This window comes from Catharus ustulatus, chromosome 15, assembly GCF_009819885.2.
Source record: "Catharus ustulatus isolate bCatUst1 chromosome 15, bCatUst1.pri.v2, whole genome shotgun sequence".
NCBI lineage: Eukaryota > Metazoa > Chordata > Aves > Passeriformes > Turdidae > Catharus > Catharus ustulatus.
In genome coordinates, this window is record NC_046235.1 from 8,664,053 (window position 1) to 8,687,086 (window position 23,034).

General features: G+C 40.0%; 1 protein-coding gene across 13 annotated transcripts in view; it reads left to right on the forward strand.

The window, feature by feature from the left end:
- Positions 1-23,034, forward strand: part of RAPGEF6 (Rap guanine nucleotide exchange factor 6) — a 129,682-nt gene that overhangs the window by 105,145 nt on the left and 1,503 nt on the right. For 4 of the 13 annotated variants that reach the window (XM_033073092.1, XM_033073090.1, XM_033073101.2 and 1 more), the window contains 10 exons: positions 1,964-2,175; positions 3,063-3,186; positions 5,568-5,591; positions 8,289-8,509; positions 10,548-10,739; positions 12,035-12,169; positions 13,517-13,630; positions 15,648-15,873; positions 18,421-18,932; positions 21,823-22,134. In XM_033073092.1, the coding sequence (XP_032928983.1) occupies positions 1,964-2,175; positions 3,063-3,186; positions 5,568-5,591; positions 8,289-8,509; positions 10,548-10,739; positions 12,035-12,169; positions 13,517-13,630; positions 15,648-15,873; positions 18,421-18,932; positions 21,823-22,134 (2,072 nt within the window). The remainder of the gene's footprint in view (positions 1-1,963; positions 2,176-3,062; positions 3,187-5,567; positions 5,592-8,288; positions 8,510-10,547; positions 10,740-12,034; positions 12,170-13,516; positions 13,631-15,647; positions 15,874-18,420; positions 18,933-21,822; positions 22,135-23,034) is intronic. The other 9 variants (XM_033073095.1, XM_033073096.1, XM_033073093.1 and 6 more) reach the window with 5 other exon arrangements.

The window sequence follows — 23,034 nt, forward strand, 5'->3', positions numbered from 1 at the left end:
AAGCACTGTTTGACTGATGAACTGCAGAAACCTGCTGGGGCATTGTGCCATATTCTGTGACTTTGGCACCCAATTTCCCTTCTTTTTGTCCATCATTGTTACTTTTCCAGGATGCACCAAGTCATGTATGTGGTGATGAGATTACTCTATTTCTTCCTTCCATTGTAAGGAAAACTCAGTCCTCAGATGAGTCTTGTTTTGGCTTCATTTTCCTTCTCATCCTTTCCTGCTCTCATTCTTTCATCTGCTTGCTACTCTGTTTTATTTTTCCCCTCTTCAATTGCACAAGTAAGCTTTCTCTTCTGATTTATACTGAATGCTGCTGCTTTAACAGCATGAGTTCAGCATTTCCTGTATTTGCAATTATCTTACACCCAGCCTTTACTGTAGGACAAAAAAGACACTGTGATTCATCAGACAAAGATCTGGATTTATGCTCTATCCTAGCAGCATTGTTGGAAACACAATTTTAAAATATTTTCTCCCATGTGTAACCAGTTTATCAAATGTATTGGCTTGTGGTTAGTCATTAAAGAATTCATGAATTTCTCTGAAGGGTACTGGGCAATCCTTGAGACCGTGGCTGCTCATTATGTGGGAATACACATAATGGATACTGATTTATTTATTTTTTTTTAATATTCTGTTCCCTAATTTTTTGTGGCTTATTGTAGGTAAGGATATTATTCTTTCTGCTTCTCAGTTAAGTCCAGTCAGGCCATGACTAAAGTGGTCTTTAGTCCAAAAAAAAAAAAAAAAGTTAGTTTTTGTTTTACTCTTATTTCCAGAAGAATATGTTTTTGTTACCATATGGCACAGAGGTTCTCTTTCTTGTCTTGTCCTGCACAGCAGTTTGGTGGTGTATGTCTCATGAAATAGGAAGATAACCATCTTGATGTAGCATGGAAAAAAGGAGCTGTGGGCTGGCATATGTTTGATTTTTAAAATTTTTTTCATGTCAGACAAGGCTTTGTTTGGCATACCATGGAGAGAAATTTGTCTAAAAAATAAAAAAAATACAAAATAAGTTTTTGATAAAAAAATAAACTTGAGAATAGCAAATTCAGTGATAGTGTGGCTCTGGATTTGCTAAGCACTGCTGCAGCACATCCCTTTCCAGTTCTGTAAAGATGAGGACTTTGCAATTGCTGCAGAATTTCTTGAGCATAAGTTTATGACTAGGAGGATGGATTTAATTTATTTAATGTTTCTATTTAATGAGGTTTTTTTTGCATCAGAATAATTCTGGATATATTTTTACTTTGTGGGAATGAGGGCACAGTTACAAGTTTCAGCATATCTGCTACTTCCAGTTGTCAGTCTACTGCTCATTTACAAATGCTTGTCTGTAGCTGTGAAGTCAGAGCATCACAGAATGGTTTGAGTTGGAAGGTATCTTAAAGATAATCTCATTCCAACCCCCTGCTATAACTTGGGACACCTTCCATTACACCAGGTTGCTCCAAACCCCATCCAGCCTGTCCTTGAAAACTTTAGGGACAGAGCATTGGCAGCCTCTCTGGGCAACTTGTGCTGGGACCTCACCACCCTCACAAGGAAGAATTCTTTCTTAAGTCTTGCCACTTCTTCTTGGGATGAGCTCTGCACTGTTCTCATTTTCTGTGCAATCATTTGTTCACCTCATGCATGTCTTTACCATTTTTGTTCTTACCATAGAATACATTTTTACAGGACAGAAGTGGTTCTCAAATAGATGTAAGTCCTGTGTTACAGAGATATTATTTTGGCAGTAATTTGAAATTTGTACCTTTGCAGTCATGGTTTTTACAGTCCTGTTTAAGAGAGTTATTGTGATGAACTTGTAGCCTGCTATTTGCCCAGCTTCACGTTTAACCTTGGGAAAGCTATTTTTAATCCTTAAAACAACCCCCCAACCCTTCACTTCCTTCTGAAAGGTAACAATTCTGCTCACAGCTAATAATCAAATGTTTCTGCCTTGCAGTGGGTTAAATCTTGCACCAGTAGCTCGTCTCAGAGGCACTTGGGAAAAGTTACCCAGCAAGTATGAGAAGCACCTCAGAGACCTTCAAGATCTTTTTGATCCATCTCGAAACATGGCAAAGTACCGCAACATCCTCAGCAGCCAGAGCATGCAGCCTCCAATTATCCCACTTTTCCCTGTTGTCAAGAAAGATATCACATTTCTGCATGAAGGTAATGTCAAACAGAGAGAATATAAATGAAGCACTGAATGTACTTCAACCCTTACTCCAGTGCTCAGTGTGTCAATATGTGTCTAGCAAAGCTGCCACCAGTAGGATGCTTTTGAGGGATCCTTTGTAGGAGTAAAATAAAATAGAACTGGGAATGCCTAATGGAAGAGACTGGTCCTAGACAAAAATGAAAAATAAAACGCATATTTTTAATATTTTGAAAGCAATGCTGTAATCCTCCTCAGCTGTCCTAAGGTTTAGGGTGGAAGCATAGGTGAGTGTGCTGTCTGGTAGTTATACTACTTCAAATATGTTCTCTTATAAAAAACTTGTTGCTGTAATGTTTACAGGTTTTCATTCCATGGTGTGGCATGCACACAGCTCCAGTGATACACTTCCTACTCTTGCTTTCAACATTTTCAAGTGATTTTGTTTAAATGTTTCTATTTTGCCCCATTTATACAAAATCATGTTCATAACTGGTTGAGGTGAATTTCCAAATATGCTGAATTCTTGATTTCGATGGTTCAGAACATTTGAACTTCTTTCCTAATTTGAATGTTGTTAATGCCAATTCTGTATTTATATTATTTTAATGTTATGCAAGTGAATTTGGGCCTAGTTCACTTATTCCTTTTTCCTCCTACTAATACTTGTTACTTTAAAAATAGATTAACAAAAAAAATAGAGTAGTCCAAGTGGGTTTGATTCCATTAGTGTTTTGCAAGAGCATTGTGTTTTCTTGCTACTTTGATTTAAAAAATTGTGTTGATTGGGCAATGGGGAGGTGAGAAGGTTAGCAAAGGAAGAACTAGAAGCACACTGGCTGTTCAGAAATATTTATTACTTTTTTTGTTTTTTTCTTATGTTCATGTTTCAATTATGTAGGTAATGATTCTAAAGTGGATGGCCTGGTAAATTTTGAGAAACTCCGGATGATTGCCAAAGAAATTCGCCAAGTTGTCCGCATGACCTCAGCAAACATGGATCCAGCTGTGATGTTCAGACAAAGGTGTGCAATGGGAAGGGCAGTAGCACTGAAGGGGTCTCAGTGTGGGGGAATCTGGGTCTCTGTGTGCATCAACATGTTGATGTTTCATTGTGTACCTCATCATTGACACCTACCATCAAACGACAGCCTTTATAAAATAATGGCAAAACAGTTGATTCTTCCCAGACCTGTTTTGAATGACTAATAAACCAATTTATTAGCTTTAACAAACACAGCACAATAGGTTCTAATTTTAATGATACATATTCTGCCAAAGAAAATGTTAGTGTCAGTAGAGCTTTAAGAGAGGTATAATATTGCAGGGTACTATATTAAGATATGAGGGAGAGATAAAAAGCACCTAAATCACTGATGTATAGATCTGAAATGTTGTCTCAAAACAAAACCCCACTGATTACATATTAAATTCAAATGAAATATTTTTTATTTGTTCCAAGTACAGTTTGTTCCACTTACATAATATTTGATATTTTCAGGCTTCAGCAGGTGGAGGATGTTTTCTTGGCTTATTTTTCTTAGTTTTTTCTTTTTATCTTGATGCTGAATATCACCAGGCTTGGTGTTAGCAAAGTGCAGAATAAAAGCAACCTAACTTCTAATCAGGTGCTGATTAGCTCTAGATTTTATTTAGTAGAAATGAATTATTTCCTGCATCTGTTTTCCTCCCACTGGCTGAACTAAAAGCATCAGCAGCTCTGTTGTGTATATATAGGGTCCTGATCCTGTAGGTGTCTATGGGATGGGTGGTGGCCTCACTCCTTGCACTGTCTGCCTCAAACTAATGGGCCAGACAAGACCCCTCAGGGTGCAGTTTGGGTGGGGAGTTGGGTCATATCTGGTGCTGAATAGCCACATGGCTCTGACATCAGAAAATTACAAAATATTCTCTTGAGCTTCCCACACCTGTGTGCACCCCAGCAGAGGAGAGCTCTCTGAACACCCTGGAGGGAGTACTGGAAGTAGGAGACACAGTGGACAGTTTTTGGGTGAAGTGTGCTTCGTCCACCTGAAATTCCAGTCACCTGTGCAGTTGTGATTCTCTCTGATGTGTGAATTCAGTTACACTTGTGCAGTGGAAGGAAATAGGGCATGCAAGGATAGGGAGCGTTTATAAGAGCATAGATATTAGACCTGTGGTATTCCAGTGGTCAGGATTCATAGAGGATTGTCAGTTCTGTCTGGTTTTTGCTTGCAAGGCTGACTATCAGGAAAGATTTTTCTTTTTTTTTAAATACTTAAAGCCAACCTGAATTGGGCTCTGAGCAGCCTGGTCTAATGGAAAGTGTCCCTGCCCGTGGCAGGGGCTGGAAGGGGATGAACTTTAAGGTCTTTCCCAACACAAACTGTTCTGTGATTCTGTAACTCTGAAAATGGCCCAGTCTGAGCCAAAAATAACAGATCCTGTTAATGTTATTTAACGATGGATTTGTTTCACAGTGGAGATTCACCTTTATACAGCTGGATTGGAATTAGCAAGATTTCATTTTTGGTATAAAACTATAGTCAGTTACTGAGAAGTTGTGATTGCATTTCAGAAATTTTTAGCATTCACAGCTGAAGTTAGTTTATAAATAAATTTCCCTGATAGCCCAGGTATTTCCTAAGACCTCATGAAATGTTATCATTAAATAAATGTATTAGTAAATAGTTACCTTGAGTATGTTTTTCAGAATTACAGAACACATTTGAAGGACTTTAATTATGCACACTGCCATAAACTACTTAGGCATGTAATATTAGAGATAGTGCCCAACATTAAAAGAAAATAATTCCATGTTTTCATGTCATTTGTATTAATTTTCATTACCTCTTGTGTTTGATCTATCAGTTTCTATGATGAAGCACCAAATAAATGCTTTTGAAGATGAAAAGTCAACAAGAAAAGATGTGTATTATTGGCAACATGAGACTTGCTCATAAATTCATAACTAATTATAGAGAGCATCTAGGCTTTCAAGGATTATTTGACCTGTTTTCCAGCCAACAGTCAAGAGAAAACAATATCATAAACTTGAATTTCTCATACACTTTCAACAGGCTTAATGCAAATAATAAATTAATCCCATTTTCTGCAATGTGAATGAGTTGCACTCCATCAAATTTGAATTCAATTTACACAAAATAAAAGAAATTAATGCAAGTTTGATTTTTTCAATTCATAGGTTAAACAAAATCTGATAGATATTAAAGTATTTGTCGAGTCTTGCCCTTGCATTTCATGAAAACATTGTGTTATTGTTTGAGAAGAATTTGGCTGTATAGAAATTTTTCTTTTCTGTTCTTTCCTGTCTACATCTTTCTTCCTGACTCTCAACTGTTTTATTTTTCCTGTGCTTTTCTGTTCAAATACATGCTTCAATGTATATGGCTCTTGCTTACAGGAAGAAGAGGTGGAGAAGTTTGGGGTAAGTGTAGAGCTGAATGCAACTAAGATAAATAAAGATTATGCAATTCTTAACATACTGCATCCTCCTCGTTAGTGCATGCATCTGAAATACAGCATGCATTTTATTAACCCTACAATACATGTTTTTTTGAAAACAGAAGTAAGGGGTTACAGCCAATGTTTTACTGCAGCTATAAGAATTCTGAGTTGCTTTTGTGTAGTAGATAAGTTGTTTGAGTTTTGGCTTTGTGCATCAAAAAATACCCTGCTGTGCAGTTATATTGGAAGGCAAACTATTTTGGGAAGTAAATGAAATAAGTAACTTGCCTTTTAACATGTTACAGAAAAGTTGAAGCCATCCTGCATTTTCAACTATAAGGACACTTTGAATTGTAGTAATGATGTAGTAATTTCCTCCCTGAAGTTTGTGTTCAGGCAACCTTCAAAGTATTTGTGTTTAGTATATGTTTAAAATGTATCTTCACATTTCCTGCACCAAAATCCTCGTTGATACCACTGAGTGTGTTGGTTGTGTGAAGTCTGGATCATGGAGTGACTAGAGATGAGAGTTCTGATGCTGGCCAGGGAAATTCCTGCCTGGTCCAGGGCAGTGAATTTAAGACTGCCATTGTAACCTTATTATATGTGTTATGTGTATTTTTGCCCATTAAGTGTTACCTGTGTGCCTTTGCACAGCAGTGATTGGGACAGGGCCAGGACTTGGGCTGGTCATACTGGGCTTAGCTGGTTTGGATACTGGTCCCTGATACTGGTGTGGATGCCCTTGGCTGGCAGAATTTGGTTGAGCATTTGGTGCTCAATAATCAACTACTTACAAGGCGGCTCATGGGGAGAAATAGCCAGGACCCATGGAGCCACTGTAATTTCTAACCCTTGGAATTACTGTGAACACAAGGGAATAAGGAAAAATAATTGTTAAAGGAAATAGAATTAAATTGCCTTAAAAACTCAAATCCAGACTTGAAAGGAAAAAAACCAGTGTGTACATAAACAACAAAATATTTCTATCATTAAAAATAAATATAACTTTCCTGATGGTTGTAGAATAACTTTGTCCTTATCCATCAAGAGACAGGAGTGTCCCCTTGGTTTGAATAGCTGTGAACACTTCATCATACCTTTTGCTGCTCCTTATCTCCAATAATATTACTTTTTATTTAATTAAGCTATAAGTTGCTGACAGTTTTTAAGCTTATATTTTCTGTCAGAATGATTTATTTAACATATTTGAAAATATTGCAGTCAGCTGTTTTCCAGCATTTATTTTCTAAGCTCAGTGTATTTGATTCCTTGGATTTTCTCTAACAACATTTCATTCTGACTCTTTTGGCCATTATGGCTCTTCTGTGTCTGATGTTGTTTATTCTGCCACTTGTGATTCTGTAAACACACAAGATTTTGATAAATTTCTTCAGGTAGCTTTAAAAATATTCATCTGAATATTTAAAAATCTGCAGACAAACCCAGTTTTGAACAACTTTGACGTTTTCCATTAGAATTTACATGTGTCTTACACTGTGATCTCCATTCATTTAAAAATGCATCAGAACTGGTGTGACTGTAGGACTTCAGGCAGTTGACACAGAGGTGACTGTTTAAACTGTACCCAGATCAGTTCTTAGGTCACTCTTTCAGTGTGAATAGGAGTGACTCTCAGGGAGAGTAACTCACATTCTTTAACAATTACAGTATTATTTATTTTTGCTTCATTTAGTGATAGATTTGAGAGCTCAAAATTAGGAGTATTGAGGAGCATTCTCTTTCATAGATACAAGTCTGTACGAACCTGGGTATATGTATCTCATCACTGCCTTCCTCACCTTTTTTGGGATATGTTTTTTAATGAGCTGCTCTTCTGTGAATGTTTTTAGTTAATTGAAGAAAGAAGTAAAGTGTATAATCAAATGCACTTTGTACGTTTAACATAATTTGTCCCTTGTTTAACCATTTCTTGTTGAATCAGTTTTCTAAGATGATTGCAGTGGTCACTCACTTCTGTGCACAGCTAAGTGCAAGAAGTTTCTGTGTAAGCCTGTGTAAGCCTGATGCACATAGGGTACCCAGTTCCTTAAACCAACAAAGTTACCAAGTTTGTGCAGTTTTGGAGTCTACAGTTGAATTCATAGAGCTGTTGAGGTTGGAAAAGACCTCAGATCATGAAATCCAACCATCAACCCAACACCTCCACCGTGTTGACCACTAAACCATCTCCTCAGGTGCTTTAAACGTGCGTTTTCTGAACACTTCCAGGAATGCTGACCCCACCACTGCCCTGGGCTGACTGTTCCAGGTCCTGACAACCCTTTCCATGAAGGTTTTTCTAATGTCCAATTTAGACCTCTCTTGGCACAACTTGAGGCTATTTTTTCTCATGAGCTTCGGATCTTGCAGCACAAGCCTGCAGTTCATTAGCCCAGTTAAATGAGTTCCACACGCAGCACTACCCCTTGTTCTTCCCAGCTCCACATTTCCATATGGAGTCCTGTTCTAGACTCAGATTGCTGCTCTCAATTTACCTAGATATGTTAAGACAAGTGTTGTTTTAATGCTGTTCATCTTTTTTAACTCATTTGCATCAGCATGCACTGGCCCTAACTGAAGATTATTGGTATTAATCTGCTTTGGCCTATGCTACTGTAGCTCTTCGTTGCTGTTGAGAACTGAACTTTTACTGCTTTGATCTTTTCTCTTATAGGTCTCTGAGCCAAGGCAGCATGAACTCGAACATGCTGGATGTGCAGGGAGGTGCTCACAAGAAACGTGCCCGCCGCAGCTCACTCCTGAATGCAAAGAAGCTCTACGAGGATGCCCAGATGGCGAGGAAGGTGAAGCAGTACCTGTCCAACCTCAGCGTAGAGACAGACGAAGAAAAGATCCAAATATTGTCACTTCAGTGTGAGCCTGCATACAGCACTTGTAAGTACAGTGAGCTCGAACTGCAGCATGATCTATGGCATTTATAAAAAATGTAGTTGTTCCTTCTCTAGAAATACTCTTTTAAAGTTTTCCTCCAAAGAGACAATACTGTAGTAAGTGTTGTTTTGTCAGTTCGTGTACTGAGAGCTTCAGCAAGACAGCGTGTGTGTTCATGTTTTTGTTGAGCTCAAAAAACATCTCTGATATTTTTTATTTTGACCTTTAGTTCCTAAAGCTGTGTGTCTTTCCATCAGTCTGGCAGGAAATTCAATAGCACATCAGGTCTGTTGGTGCCCTGCTGTCCTTGCACAGAATTAGGAAGGATAAAAGTAGTGTTTACCATATGAACAGCAAGAAATAAAGGGATAAAATCAATATAGAAACTGCAATGGATTACACCATAGAGTAAATGAAGATTGTTGAGAAGTTAGGTCAATATTGACTGATGAGTTTGACATGGCTTGACAGTCACAAGTTGTGGACTACAGCAGGACAGCTCTCATAATTTGAGCTCTTGTCAAACAAACTGTTGTCTGACCTGCTGTCTTACATGGTTCAGTAAATTCTTATTTAGAAATGAGAAATTATAATTGTTTTATTTAGATACTCTAGCAATTTTCACTTTCTTGAAAGGCAGATTTTTTTCAGAATGGATGAGAAACGACTATGCTAAACAAAATAATTTTTCCTCCTTGTCTTTTGTCCAAATACAGCATTTTAAGGCTTTTTTTGTCTTCAAATACTGTTTTGTCTCTGATGAAGTAAGTTCAAAGCATGTCTAGGAGATAGCATCTTGAAGATAAAATTTTAAGTCCTTGCTGTTATCCGGTATTAAGAATGCAAATCCTTGTTATTCTCTAAGATGCCATCTTATGCAAATTTTAATTTAGCATTTACTTTTAAATAGCACTGAAGCAAGAAACCTGGAAGTGGCCATATTTATCTCCCTTCTAAAAAATATTAAATCCTTCATGTTTGAATTCTTGATGAATGATCTATGTGCAGTCATGACAGGTACAAGGCCCAAGAAAAAACATAAATGTTATCCAATTGGTTTTTCTTTGTTTTAAAAAAACAAATTAATATCTTATTTTCACAGTGCTAGCCACAGATATTTGGAAGTAAAAATAGGAATATATATTGACTGTTCTACTTCATGTAGTTAAGCAAATCATGTCCATATTTTCTTGAACATCAGAAAAGAAAATGAAATTTAAATGGATATACAAATAAATATAAAGTAGATTGGCATATTATTAAAAGTACCATTTTTAAAAACTAGAGAAAAAGCCCTAAACCCCAAAACCCACAGGTAGTAGATCCAGTTGAGATTATACTTGTTACAGAGCTGGGAGAAAGATTTGAGGAGTGATGTGTAGCATGAGGGAGCTGCCATCCCCTCGTGGTTTTAAATCTGGTGGAGTGAGAGCACTGACCTGTCCCAGGGATGCCTCTTTGCACTTGGTTGGATTGCCCACATTCAGGGGCTCAGCTCCCCCATTTCTTACCTCAGTTATAAGTTTCTGGCCTTGCATGTGGTAGGAATGAGCAGTAGTGGCACTGCAATCCAGAGTTTTCCAACAGAATATAAGGAGAAATTGGATGGCCTTAACTTCAGTCTGTGAATTGTTGTGCGATTAAAGCAGGAGCTGAAGCAGTGGCCTGTGCTGTAAATCACTTCTGCCACCTAGTGAAACATTTGATGCCAGTTGCAAAACCACCTGATTTTGAAGGAGTTGCTGTTATGCAATTGCGCCTTGCATGCAAACATTTAAAATACAAGCTTTTGGTAGAAATAAACAAAATGTTTTGATCTTTTGATTAAGTACCTCTATGGCACTTAAAATAATTTAGGACTTTTTTTTAAAGCTGTGTCACACATCGTCTTCAGTGTGATGAGATTGTAGTGTTTGGACTAGAAATGGTTTAAAATGCAATTTGTCTTCTTTATACAGTGGTTCCTTTGTCTAGATGGTTATACTGCAATAATCCTGCAACTGAAAGTGCTAGATATTTATATGTAGTTTTTCCTTAACAGTGACAAAGAATTTAGGTGAGAGAAGAGGAGGGAAATCCTCTGAAATGTCTCCAGTGCCCATGAGATCAATTGGCCAAACCACAAAAACCCATCAACATCAACAAAACCGAATGAGTCAAGTTCTTCAGGTCCCAACCGTGAATTTGTACCCCAGCAGGAAAAAGGGACTGACAAAGGATCATGTCACATTCAGTGAGTATCTTCAATTCACCTGGCTAGGGAGGTTTAAAGATGTAAGTAAACAGGAGGAAGGAGCTCTTTGTAACTGGGTGGTTTATGTGAAATACCACTGTGCTTCATGAAATAAATTAATTGTAAAACAGCTGGTGCAAATTGCTAGGGTTTAAGACAGCGTGCTTAGTCATTTGCCCAGTCTTTTATACCTTTCTTTAAAACAGTTAATGGTGAGGTGCTGTCTCCAAATATGCTCTTGCTTCACGAAGTCTAATACATTTGGGTGAAATTACTGAAACAAATCACACATTTAACATTTTAACCTCTGGGACATAATTTTAACAACATTATGGTCAAATGGAGCAACATATATTATTGGTTGCTCCTAGCGAACATAATTTTTTGTCTCTAAATTTGCTAGTTCCAAAGCTGTATATTCTTTATTAAAAAGCTTTTGTTCTATTTACATAATGGTTGTATCATTTGAAAGCTGCAGTTGTGGATTATTAAATGAAGTTAGCTGCAGTGAATAACTGATACAAAATTATTTTATAGTATATTTGGCATCAACATCATTTAAAATAGCTTCAGAAAAACAGTATATTACAACATGTAAAATACTGGTTCCAGTTAGTACTTATTTCAGTTCTACTCTGAAAAGCCTGTGCAGTTTGACAAGTTCCAGAAACTTTTCTCAGAGGTGTTTCTTCATTCGTGTGTGGTGTTCCATGCTGATCTAACAAGTTATTGCAAACTTGAAATAACTCCTCAGCACTGAGTCCTCTGCAGGATGGTTAAATAGTGAGTAAGGAACACCAAACCATGGATGGGACGCTGGTTTTGCTAAACTGGCCATGCTGTGGATAGTGCCCATGAGTGTTGATTTGAGAGCAGCTGCTTGTGAAGATCTTGAACTGACCTGGTGGCTCTGACACACATGGTTTTTAACACAGTCCCAACAATGCTATGAGCAAGGATTCCCTCCAAGGTTTATACTCCACACGTTTGTTTTTTTTTTTTTAACATAGTCCTTTGGCAAAACCACAACGAATGTATCCATTGCAGTGGTTCCTGGAGAGTGGTGGGGATATGCATGTTTCAACACAGTGCAGATGAGTGCCAGCAGTAGCAGTGGCCACAGCTGATCTAAATTTAAGTGGAGACTGCCTCCACATGCAGAATTCTCTGAGCATCTGCTCCTCTCTTTGCTGAATATTCTGATTGTTCAATATGGTGCTTATTTGTAGTTTAAACAGAAATCAGTAATTCAAAAGAAGAATAATATGCAATAACTGATCCCATTGTTTTCATAGGTACAGGCTCTCCACAGAAGTCATTAAGCTTGTCTGAGGAAGTAAGTAGTAAGAAACAAACAGATGACACTATGTCCATGGCATCTTCTTTACACTCCAGCCCACCTGCTTCTCCTCAGGGCTCCCCACGCAAAGGTATGTGTGGGGCATGATCTATACAGGAACCGTAACCTAAACCAGAGTGTGTGGTGGCAGGAATATTTGTTGATAATGACACATAAGAGAAATAGTTGTTTAGAGTATTCATGTCAAGAACAGAATCATGTCTTTCTATGAAAAGACATGATTTTTCAATGTATTTGTATATTTTGGACCTTTAAGTCACTAAGTATTTAAAAAAAGGGAACAGTTGTTTTCTTAAAATACTGCCTGAGTGCTTTTGGCAGAATTCCCAATAGATCCGAAGTACTGACACCTGCCATCATGCTAGTTCAGATTTAGGTGGCCACTTAAATAAATGGGCGTTGCAGACCTGGGGATTTCTTGAAGACAGCAGTGTTGAACCGAAACTGCAGCTATTGAGACAACTTTTGGTCTTGCCCAAGGTAGCTGGAATACAAGGTGATTAGATAGAGCTGGAGATGGAATGGTGTCATATTTCTTCAGGACAGATGGTTTAGGTCCTGCAGAAGTGGTGGATCCATCTAAATCCTTGAGTCGCTGTTCATATTTTTTGTTTTTGTGCACAGGGCTTTGTATACGTCCCTGTCTCTCATGATGCCATGAGAATCTCTTTATTTTTGATGTCTTCATCTTAAAAGACGTGCATCACTTCATCATTAGTCAACCTTGGATGGAAATTCATTTGAAATATCTTAACACCACTCAGTAGCCAGCCCGGGTGGTTGGTGTTGGATGGCGTAAGGCCTCTCTCCCTCCCTTCTGTGCTGCTTTCACTCACTGATAGCCCAAAGCCACCGTGTTGGCATGGCATGGCATGGTGACCTGCTGCATCTTCTCACCCTTCTCAGTGGGAGATCAGGGTGGTCCATCCACTTCTGCCTTCACAAGATCCTGTTTCCTTTAGGAGAATGCCACTTACTTTACTTAAACACAGCATATGTATAAAAAGCTTAAATACTTGAGTTGCCAAATCTTGCTCCACTGAGCATGGCTTATAAATATGTTATTTTTGTTAACTTTTACCTGATTCTTTGAAAATAATGTTTTGTTTCTTGGGGATTGTTTCATTGATTCAACTTGCTTTCAGCACTGATCTCATTTGATTAGGTGATCTGTGCTTTGTTGTATGTGTTGTGCTAACAGCTCATTGATCTAAAACTAAATGCTTCACAGGCAACTGAAAGACATAATTCTAGGCATGAACACATTCCACTTAATCTTAGATTTCATTTTCTGTTGAACTATACCCAAGTGATACACAAATATGATTGAAGAAAAAGGATTCTCAATTTGGATGTTATTTTTGTTGTTATTTATCTCATCATCTATCAACATCTGTCTGTGTCTACTTCATTGTAGTTGGCAACATCCAAAGGTCGGATAACTGCAGTCAGATGAATCTCTCTGGCTCTTCTTCATCACTGGCCAGTGAAACCAGCAACAAGAACAGTGGACAGCGCAGCTATGGAATAGGTGGGGCTTATTTACAAAAGCAAATTTGGATGATCTGCCGAGCTGGAGAGCGTCCTGAGAAAAGTGTAAAGGCGGACAGAGAGCAAGAGAGTAGAAAAGCAGAAGCTGAGCATGAACCTACAAAAATAAAGGGATTCCGGTTTAGAAGACTTAGGGAAAGAAGCTTCTCCAGGGAAAGAACAGCTTTTACTGCAAAAAGGGACACAGAGCCCACTGAAGCCTTAGAAAGCAGTGGAAACCAAAAGGACAAGGACATTGATAGTCTGAGTACAGCAAGTATCTGTAGCAACAGCAGTGTATACACATCCTACTGCCTATGCACAAGGCCTAGAAGAAGGAGGAAGACTATATAATGTATTTTTAGAAGGAAGACTGATGTCCGTGTCGTGTCCGATATCCTGAGTTTATCTAAGTTATTTCAGCGTTGTCCATTTACTTGTTTAAGATGTCTAATGTGCTTCCCTTCCAGATGTTTGTGTCAGTTCCTTATAGCTAATCACTCTTACAGTGCAGTGAAGAAAATAATGTGAAGTTTAGAAAATTAAGGAACAGGTACAGTGTCAGTTCAGTTACTACTTAGTGTGTCACAAATGCCAATGAAACAGTAAGTTCTGCAACATCTGTTAATTAAGCAGTCCCTGATACAGTGTCAGTGGAATGCTCACTTCCAGCATTGGTGTGTGTTCCATTGGTCACATCACCTGCTGTCCTTTTCAGCCCAGCAAATGCGTATATTTAGTCTATTCATTCACATGTGCTGTTTTTTTATGGCTCAGCTTTCAGATAGTGTTCAGTTCTTTAATGGAGAGGAGCCCCTTTGTCCTCCAGACAGTTGAAACACTGTGAGAACATTTCTCACTGCAGTACAGTTGTGTCAATTTAAAGAGTCCCTTAAAAATGTAAAGAATATGAAATATAAGTTATTGCCAAATTAAAGGAAACTGAAATTTAATCTTAAAAAGGCTGCTCTTAAGTACATTTTTAGGAGTCAGTTCTATAGTTTGATAATATTGATATTTACTGCTCATATTTGCTCTTAAAATCTTACAGCAACAATCAGTATTAAGCTTTGAAATCTCAGATGATGAGCTTTATACTCAATGGCTGCATGCCAGTGTCTCCATATGCCATACTGGATCATCTCTATATTGTTTATGTACTTAAAGGCATCAGTCTTCTGTATGAGGTTGTGTGTATCACTGGCTTTTACACTACTTTATCATTTCACTTCTGTACATAATCAATGTAAATATGTGGCAGTCTCACTAAAAGGCACATGTGGAGAAATTTAGGGAAAAAAACTTGGTTGAGGTGTTATATAGGGATGTATACCTTGTTTGTGTCTGAAATAAGTTATTTGAGCGTGAGCCAAGCAGACAAAAACGCAGAACATTATACATTTTGCTCTGTGTCTGGTGGGGTCTTCAGTTGTTCCCCTTCCGTGGGAACAGCACTGGAGTCTGGTCCAGATCCTGCCAAGGTTGTACTTGCTGCCTTTGCTTCCTTCTCTGTTAGTTTTGGCACAGATGATAAAACTGAAATGAACCATATGGCTAATCCCTGAGTGCTAATAGCTGTCTTTTTACCTTAGTTAGTATCTCCTCCTCCACTGCCAGAATTTTTTTTTGAGTCTTGCATGGCAATATGGCAGAGAGATAGTGGGAGGTGTGCTGCATTTATACTGAAGGAGTCAGCACTTGCAGAATTGGAAAGACCTGATTTGCCCGCCCAGTACTGATGCACTAGGCTGCTGATTCTGGTTGTATGGGTTAAAGCTGCTGTTCTGGAGAGTAGTGGAGTTGCGGGTGGGTTATTGGTGTCCCTGTACTTGTATTAGTAAGCCAGTGCTAGATGCTGATAGAAGCTTTAGTACCCTAAAATCCTCAGTGGACTGATTGTATGCAAACAAGGTTTGGTTGGTTTTCTTCTAAATATCCTCGCTGTAATGTGTGTGTCAATACTTCGTTGTCATATGCTGATCAAGATGTTCTCCTCTCATCTCCTCTCCTGTACTTAGGCTATGCCCTAATACCTTCCACTAAATCCGACAACTTCTCAGATTCCAGTCACAGTGAGATTTCATCCCGGTCCAGCATCGTGAGCAACTGCTCTGTGGACTCCATGTCAGCAGCACTGCAGGACGAGAGGAGTTTGTCCCAGTCCCTCATTGTGGTGGATTCAGGCGGGGCTGAGAGAAAGGAGCATCCTCAGACACTGACAGATTACGGCCAACCCTGCCCGGGGTAAGGTGCTGCTGGTTCTCGTGGAGCTTGGTGTTCTGGTGTCAGAAGGGGTAAGGAAGCTTTGGCCAGGACACAGCTGTGCACTCCACTCTGGTTATTAAGTTTTTGCTGGAAGCTGGAGCACTGGTTGCTGTTTCCATAAGAAGCTTACAATATTACTTGGGGAGATAACAGCTTGTTCCCATTGGTGGGGTTTAGCTGGATATTTCTTGTAGGAGTCTGGGAGCTTGTTAAAAGCCAGGTTGATGCTTAGCAAATTAGTGCCACAGTGAGAGACATCAAAAGAACAACAGGATATGATCAATTCTCACTGAGTCAGCAGTGCCAGTCACTTAACATGCTCTAATGTGATTTGTAAGGATTTTTCTAATTATCATTTGTTGCTTAGGCAGACTGGCAGCTTTCTGCCACTGTCTTTCTGACAGTTTCCATGCAAGAGGTCTTATTATTTCAGTGCAATGAGAATTTGTGCTGAAATGATGCTTCGAACTGGAAGTTTTTGGATCTTTCTTGCTAGATATGGCACCTTGATCCATAGGATGTAATATCTCCTAATATATCTTGAGATAGCATGGTCTGTCCTCAGTTGTCATGGATTCAGCTAAATGAGAGATGCTCCTTACATTTCTGATTTTTCCAGCACATGGAATCATAGAATACTTTAGGTTGCAGTGAACCTTAAAGATCATCTTGATCCATCATCCCCTTCTATGGGCAGGGATCAAGGTGCTTCCAACCCCATCCAACCTGGCCTTGAACACTTCCAGAGATGGAAGGAAAAGAGTACAGTAAATTCACGAATACAAGCCGCACTGAGTATAAGCCGCATCTCTGGGTGTTGGCAAATATTTCGTTTTTTGTCCATAAATAAGCCACACCTGAGTATAAGCCGCTCTGTCATTCGCAGCGAGGACCTGCGTGCAACAAAGTTGCCAAATAGTAACAGAACGGCGGCAGGGCGGGGTTTACTGGCTCGGCTCGGGCTGTGCAGGCTCGGCCCACTCGGGGCTGCCGATGGGGCCAGGTAGCCCAGCCCGGCGCTGCCGCTCAGCGGGGCCACTGGGGGCCAGCCGCTGCTGCCACTGGGCTCGGTCACCACGGCCCGGCGCTGCCCTGTGGTGGCAGGCAGGGACGGAGCCCCCCCCTGCTCCCGCGGTGGCAGGTGGGGATGGAGCCCCCCGCCGCCTCCCAGAGGTGCGGCAGGGCTGGCCCGGGTCCCCCCTCTCCTCCCCGGGCTGCGGCAATGGCGGCGCGGGACGCCCCCGTCTCTCCCCCGGGCTGCGGCAGAGGAGGGAAGGAGAGAGCTCTCCCGCCTCTCTCCCCGCCCCCCGTGCTGCCTGCAGGGAGCCAGGCTCCACCCGCAGTGCAACAGAGTACCGATTTGTAACAATCGCAAAATGCCGACTTTGCAGCTGCTCGGGTCGGCACTCTGGCAGGCACTTCTGCGGTTGTAAATGTCAGAAAATTATTCACATATTAGCCGCTCCCGTTTATTAGCCGCATTTCCGGTTTAGGAGCAAAATCTTAGTCAAATTGGTGCGGCTTGTATTAGTGAAATTACTGTAATTCAGTTTATTTCATAGGATTAAAATGAGAATTCAAAGATGTGCTTCATCAAAGAAAATAATTACATTTCTAGAAGGCATAATACACACTGAGTTTATGTTTTTTGGTTGTTGCTTTATTCCTTAGTTTCAATGGGTTGTGAGGGAAGAAAGTGGATTTTATCCTAGGACTTACAGAATAGAAAAGGAAGGAAATAAAAACCTCTTGCTTGCACATACCTAAGAAACATTCATGGATTTCACAACTTGTCAGTAAACTGCCGAGGGAGGGTGTTGAATTTTAATGTTGTGCTGCCAATGCATTTATTAACACACCCAGAAATAGTTGCAAGACTTGAATAATGTCTAGCAATCCTATCTTCATGTATTCTAAATTCATACAAACCTGACTTTATTTTTCCCCCTTTAATTATGCAATTAGAGCTTTCAGCAGACATTTCTTTAAAAAGAAATTTTTGATTTTGCTTTTCAGAATCTGTCCCTCCATATTGTTCCCACAAATGTTACTTATGCCCAATATTTCCAAATGTTCTTGAAATTCAGTTGCTTCCACTCTGTCTAAACAACTTTATGTTGCTGCCAGTGAAGGGGTTGGATTTTATTTTAAATATTTATTTTTCTTTTAGCTTATAAATATAAAGAAAAAGGTGTCAGCAGACTAAATGTAAGAGGTAATTTACTCCTGTCCTTTCTGTCAGGCACTGTTGCTGTGATTGGTAGAAAAGAGCTTCTGTGGGCCAGACTTTAGGGATCTGGGTCTCAGCCTGGAAATGTATGTTGCAAACTTGTTATTCCCTTGGGAATAATTTCCTTGCTGCTGGGTGCAATAATGATTTGGGAGTAATATTGTCTCTTGTCAGTGCTCCCTTGTGCTTTGATCTTACTGTTTACCTGATACAAACCCAGAGTTGGCTCTGAGTACATTTTATTATTGTAAAAGCTTACAATTTTTTTCCCCAATTTCTGTTTTTTTCCAATATAGCTGGTCCATCACTAGGCCTGCTCTGATCAGAGGGATGGCATTCACATCTTCCATGAGCAGCGAGGAGATCTCCCATGAGCACATCACAGTAGAGGCAGCAGACAGTGGCCGGGGAAGCTGGACTTCATGCTCAAGTAGTTCTCATGACAATTTCCAGAATATCCCAAACCAGAAGAGCTGGGATCTCCTCAGTTCTTACCGTCACACCCAGCTAGATGGACCTATAGCTGAAGTGGATCCCACAAACTGTTACTCTGAGGAGGGTTATTTGTATTCCGAAGCCTTTTCCAAAGCTAGCAGGCAGTCAAAAGCCAGCGTGGAGCTCGATCAGTCTCGGCAGAGCTGGGCATCTTCCAGCTCCCTGTCAGACACTTATGAGACAAACTATGGGACAATTAAGCGGAGGGGGCTGGAGAACTCCACAGGAGAGCAGATGGAGGTTTTGGACTCTAAACCAGGTGCTGATACAACTTACAAAACTGTTACGTCGAGTACAGAAAAAGGCCTGATAGGTAAGACAAGCCAGCAGCTCATGGAAGCTGCTACATCTGTTTTTCATTTTGATATTAAGTTGTTAAGAAATGACATCAACAGGTCTGGGGCTGCCTGGCATGTTGAATTAAGCTTCACACGTGGTTGTAATCAGAGCACTACAAAGTGTATTTTCAAGTCACTTTCTTTTGCATCAGGAATATCAAGATAATAAACAAGTGCACTTCCCCATCACTTCATGGGTCTGCAGGAAAACTCTCTTCAGGAAAATGTTGGCCAATTCTTTTCTGTAGTAAGCTATTTCACTTTTTTGAATGATTTTGGAGATGTACTCATCACTGTAGATGTTCTGATGTGGGTCAGTGATCCCATACTCCTTATAATATAGACTTACCAGGAACCCAGAGGGAAGAGCATGACTGCAAAGTGGTGTGGAGCTCACCTGCCTCTGGAGCTGGGGCACCTTTCATCCACATCATTTGGGCTCTGAAAGCTCAAGGGCAAAGCAGATTCCTTTCCTGTCTTTGCTACTTTAAGATGCCATTTATTTGATTAATAGGCTGCTGTTTGGCTACTTATGAAAGGAGAAAAAATGAAAAATGTTCTCTGAAATATGCATAGTTCTATCAAGCAATATGTTCTTCCCCCATGCTTGTGAGTTCAGTAGCCAAAATTAAAGGAACTGGGTTAGTAGCAAGATAAAACACGGAATACAAAGCTTTCTAAGACTGAGGCAAGGAGCTGAAATGCATTTTAATTACTGAGTGGATTGCTGGAGGGGTTTGTTATCAGAGGTAATTGCCTGAATAAACATTGCATGTAGGGCGGAGGTCTTGGAATGCGCTCCTCCTTCTTGGCTTTGGAAAAGAAATCATGGTGGAGCCTTACAGAAAATTTGCTCCCAGCTCATTGCTGTGCCTGTGTTCTGCCTTCACTCTTGCCCTTTCAGAGCTGTTCATGAGCACCTGAGCTGTATTAGGAGATGGCAGGTTCACTGTTCAGTGCATGCTGTCTTTGTTGACAGCAATTGACCTTCCTTTTAATTCTTTTTCCATTCTGTACCATGTAGCTGTGAGGAGCGCTCAGAGTGCTGGAGTAGGACATGAGTATGTCTGCTCAAGGAAAAATCTGATACAGATGGGTATAATTATAGGTTTGCAAATGCAAATCCATTAGCAGTTCACCATCACACAGTATACCAAAGATATCTTAAGTTTATTTCACTGTGTGTAAAGTATTATGAATTGGAACTTGACAAAGGCACATATTATTCTTAGTAGACTAAAGGTTAGCTCTAGGGAGCTTGAATCTTTCTCCTTTGAAGGAGAACATGCCCACCCTTGTCATTCCTCCTGCAAATCCAACCAAGACTGAAGGTGAGATGAGGACCCAGCCCTTCCCTATCCCTTCAAGCAAGAGCAGATCTCTTCACTTCCCCTGGTTTTTTAGAGACCTCATTCAGTGCTAGTTAAATGAAAATAAATCCTGTCATTCTATATAGTATAAATCTCTGCCTGTACCCATGTATATCTGTTAAACCCCTGACTGAATTCGGTTTTAGTTTTTACTGTCAGCCCAAGTATGAGCTGAGGCTCATCAAGTATGAACTAGTTTGTGCTCCTGATACCAAAACCTGGAATCTCACAAGTCTACAACACAATAGGAAATACTCCTTTATTTTTCATCCCTTCACATTCTTCTAAAATATGGAACTATTACATTTGCTGAAATAAATGAAACTAATGAACATGCACTCTTTAAATATATCCACAGGAAGAATTCAAATTCACTTAACTAAGAGATTTTAAAAATTACTGTCTTTGAAACTCTCCTGTTGCAACATGTCCATGGAAAAAAGCCCAATTTAACATGCACATAAGCCCCAGACCTGGGGTGGGAGGAAAGGGAGGCAACCTAAGAAAAGTTAGGTTTTGGGTTGTGAGCCTCTGTGACTTGAACTACTGCTGAACAGGACCGAAAGGGAGAAGATGAATTATGAGGCATGAACATTGCAAATAAATAATATTGATTGTAGCCTTTTCACTGCACAAGGTGTAATGCAGCACTTCCACAGGCTGTTCCAATAACTGTTCCTGTCTTTTTCTCATTGTAAGCAGAGAACATAGTTTAAGATAAGGGTGTAAAAGAAAGCAAAACAAAAACCAGGGAAAAAAAGCAAGAAATCAAAAGTTTGGATGTGATAATAAGCCATTATTCACTCTGTGAAAATGTGAAATAATTAATGCAGGCTCAATACACAGTCTGCCTCATAGGATCAATTTTAAGTGATGCTATTTTTTTCTTCCTATGGCATAGCCAGATAACCATGTCTTTATACACATCAGTTGATACAGTGATATTTTATTTTAATGCATTTGTGTTAAGTGACTGACATCTTTTGAGCGATGAAATGGATGTTGGAAGTCAACCAGCAGTTCTTGCTGCCAAACACCAGCATGCTGTGGGAAGTAACTCTGGGCTGATTGCCTTAATTCTTTCTGTTTCAGTTTCCCAGCCTGTAACAGTGGCAGCAGACTTGGCTGTGCTGGCTCTCCATCCTGCCGGAGAGCTCCAAAGCATCCCCTGGTGTAGCAGGGCCACAGGAGCAGGGACTGAAATAAAAGGTGTTAATTGCAGTCTGAATGCAGACAAGCTTAGAGTCCTCTTTCCATTCAATTGACATCTCACCTAAGGAGTTAATGGATTCTCTCGTTACTCTGGCTTCTTAAAATAAATAGAAAACCGAAATGAAGGCATAAATACCTGCTGCTGTCATTATAACCAGTGTTTCTGCATTTGCATTTTGTTATCAGTTTCTGTTTTGCCATTGTAACATTTCATGATTTTTTAACATTTTGTTTCCTTTCTTTTTCTTCTTTAACATTTCCATTGCTTATTTCTTGTGCCCAGTGTACTGTGTCACCTCACCTAAGAAGGACGATAGGTATAGGGAGCCACCGCCCACCCCTCCAGGATATATGGGGATTTCTTTAGCCGACATAAAAGAAGGATCGCCCCACCACCCACACCTCAAACCTCCAGACTATAGTGTGGCAGTGCAGAGGTCAAAGATGCTGCACAGTGACCTCTCTAGACTTCCACCAGCTGCTCTCGGTAGTGACCCGGTGGCCTGTGTCTCCTCGAGGATGCCTCAGTGGCACGGCCGGCAGCCATCCAGCCCCAGAGTAGCAGAGTTGCCTGACGCAGATAGTGAAGAGGATGGTAGGTGAACACCTGGCTCGGGAGTGGGGCTGTGCAGGGTGCACTTCGCAGATGTTCTGGGCTATCTCTTGGGTCATTCTTGGAGATAGAAAGCGGATTAATCTCTAAATACACAGTTGTGTTTGTATGGCTGTATGCACATGTGTGGCTGTGTATGTCATGCATAACTGTGTGCATGTACATACATGTTCAAAGCAAAGAAGAATGCCTTCCCCTTAGAAAAAACATGTTGGCACCAACAAACTCAAAGTATATGTAAATAAATATACATATAAGATCTCCTAAAGTACAGCTGAGACACTTTAAGAGCATGTAGATTTTTTTTTTCTTTAAAATCGGTCCCCTCTTAAAACGGTAATGGGACACTCACAGGCTACATGTGAAAAAACTCTTGCCTGCCTGGGTTGATTAACTGGTGTCCCAGTGATTTGGCTGGCATCAGGGTGATGGTCTAAAATGAATGATTTGGATTTGGTGGAGTGGACTTACCTCATTTGTATTTGGGTGTGCTGGCATTGAGCTGCCTTATGCCTCAGCAGATGAGTTTTGGAGATTAAATTTCAAAATATTGAACAAAATAATAGTGAACTTCTGTTCTTCTGGAGAGTGCATTTGATGAAACCTGTGTTCTCTGCCTAACTTGGCCTGACAGTGTCTCTTCCAGTTCATTTTCCATGATCTTGTTTGAAGCAGCAGCCAGTGCTGCCAAGCATGGCATTTGTGGGGTGACCAAAATGTGAGAGGATTTTCCAGTAAAGACTGCTCTTATATTGTGTCAAAGCTAACTTCAGGTCAGGGGAAATTCTACTTAATTGTTTATCTGCTGATTTGCTTTTAATTTCTGTGCACCGATATGATCTTCTGTACCTTTTGCTGGTGAACTCTTTTTTTTATTAGAAT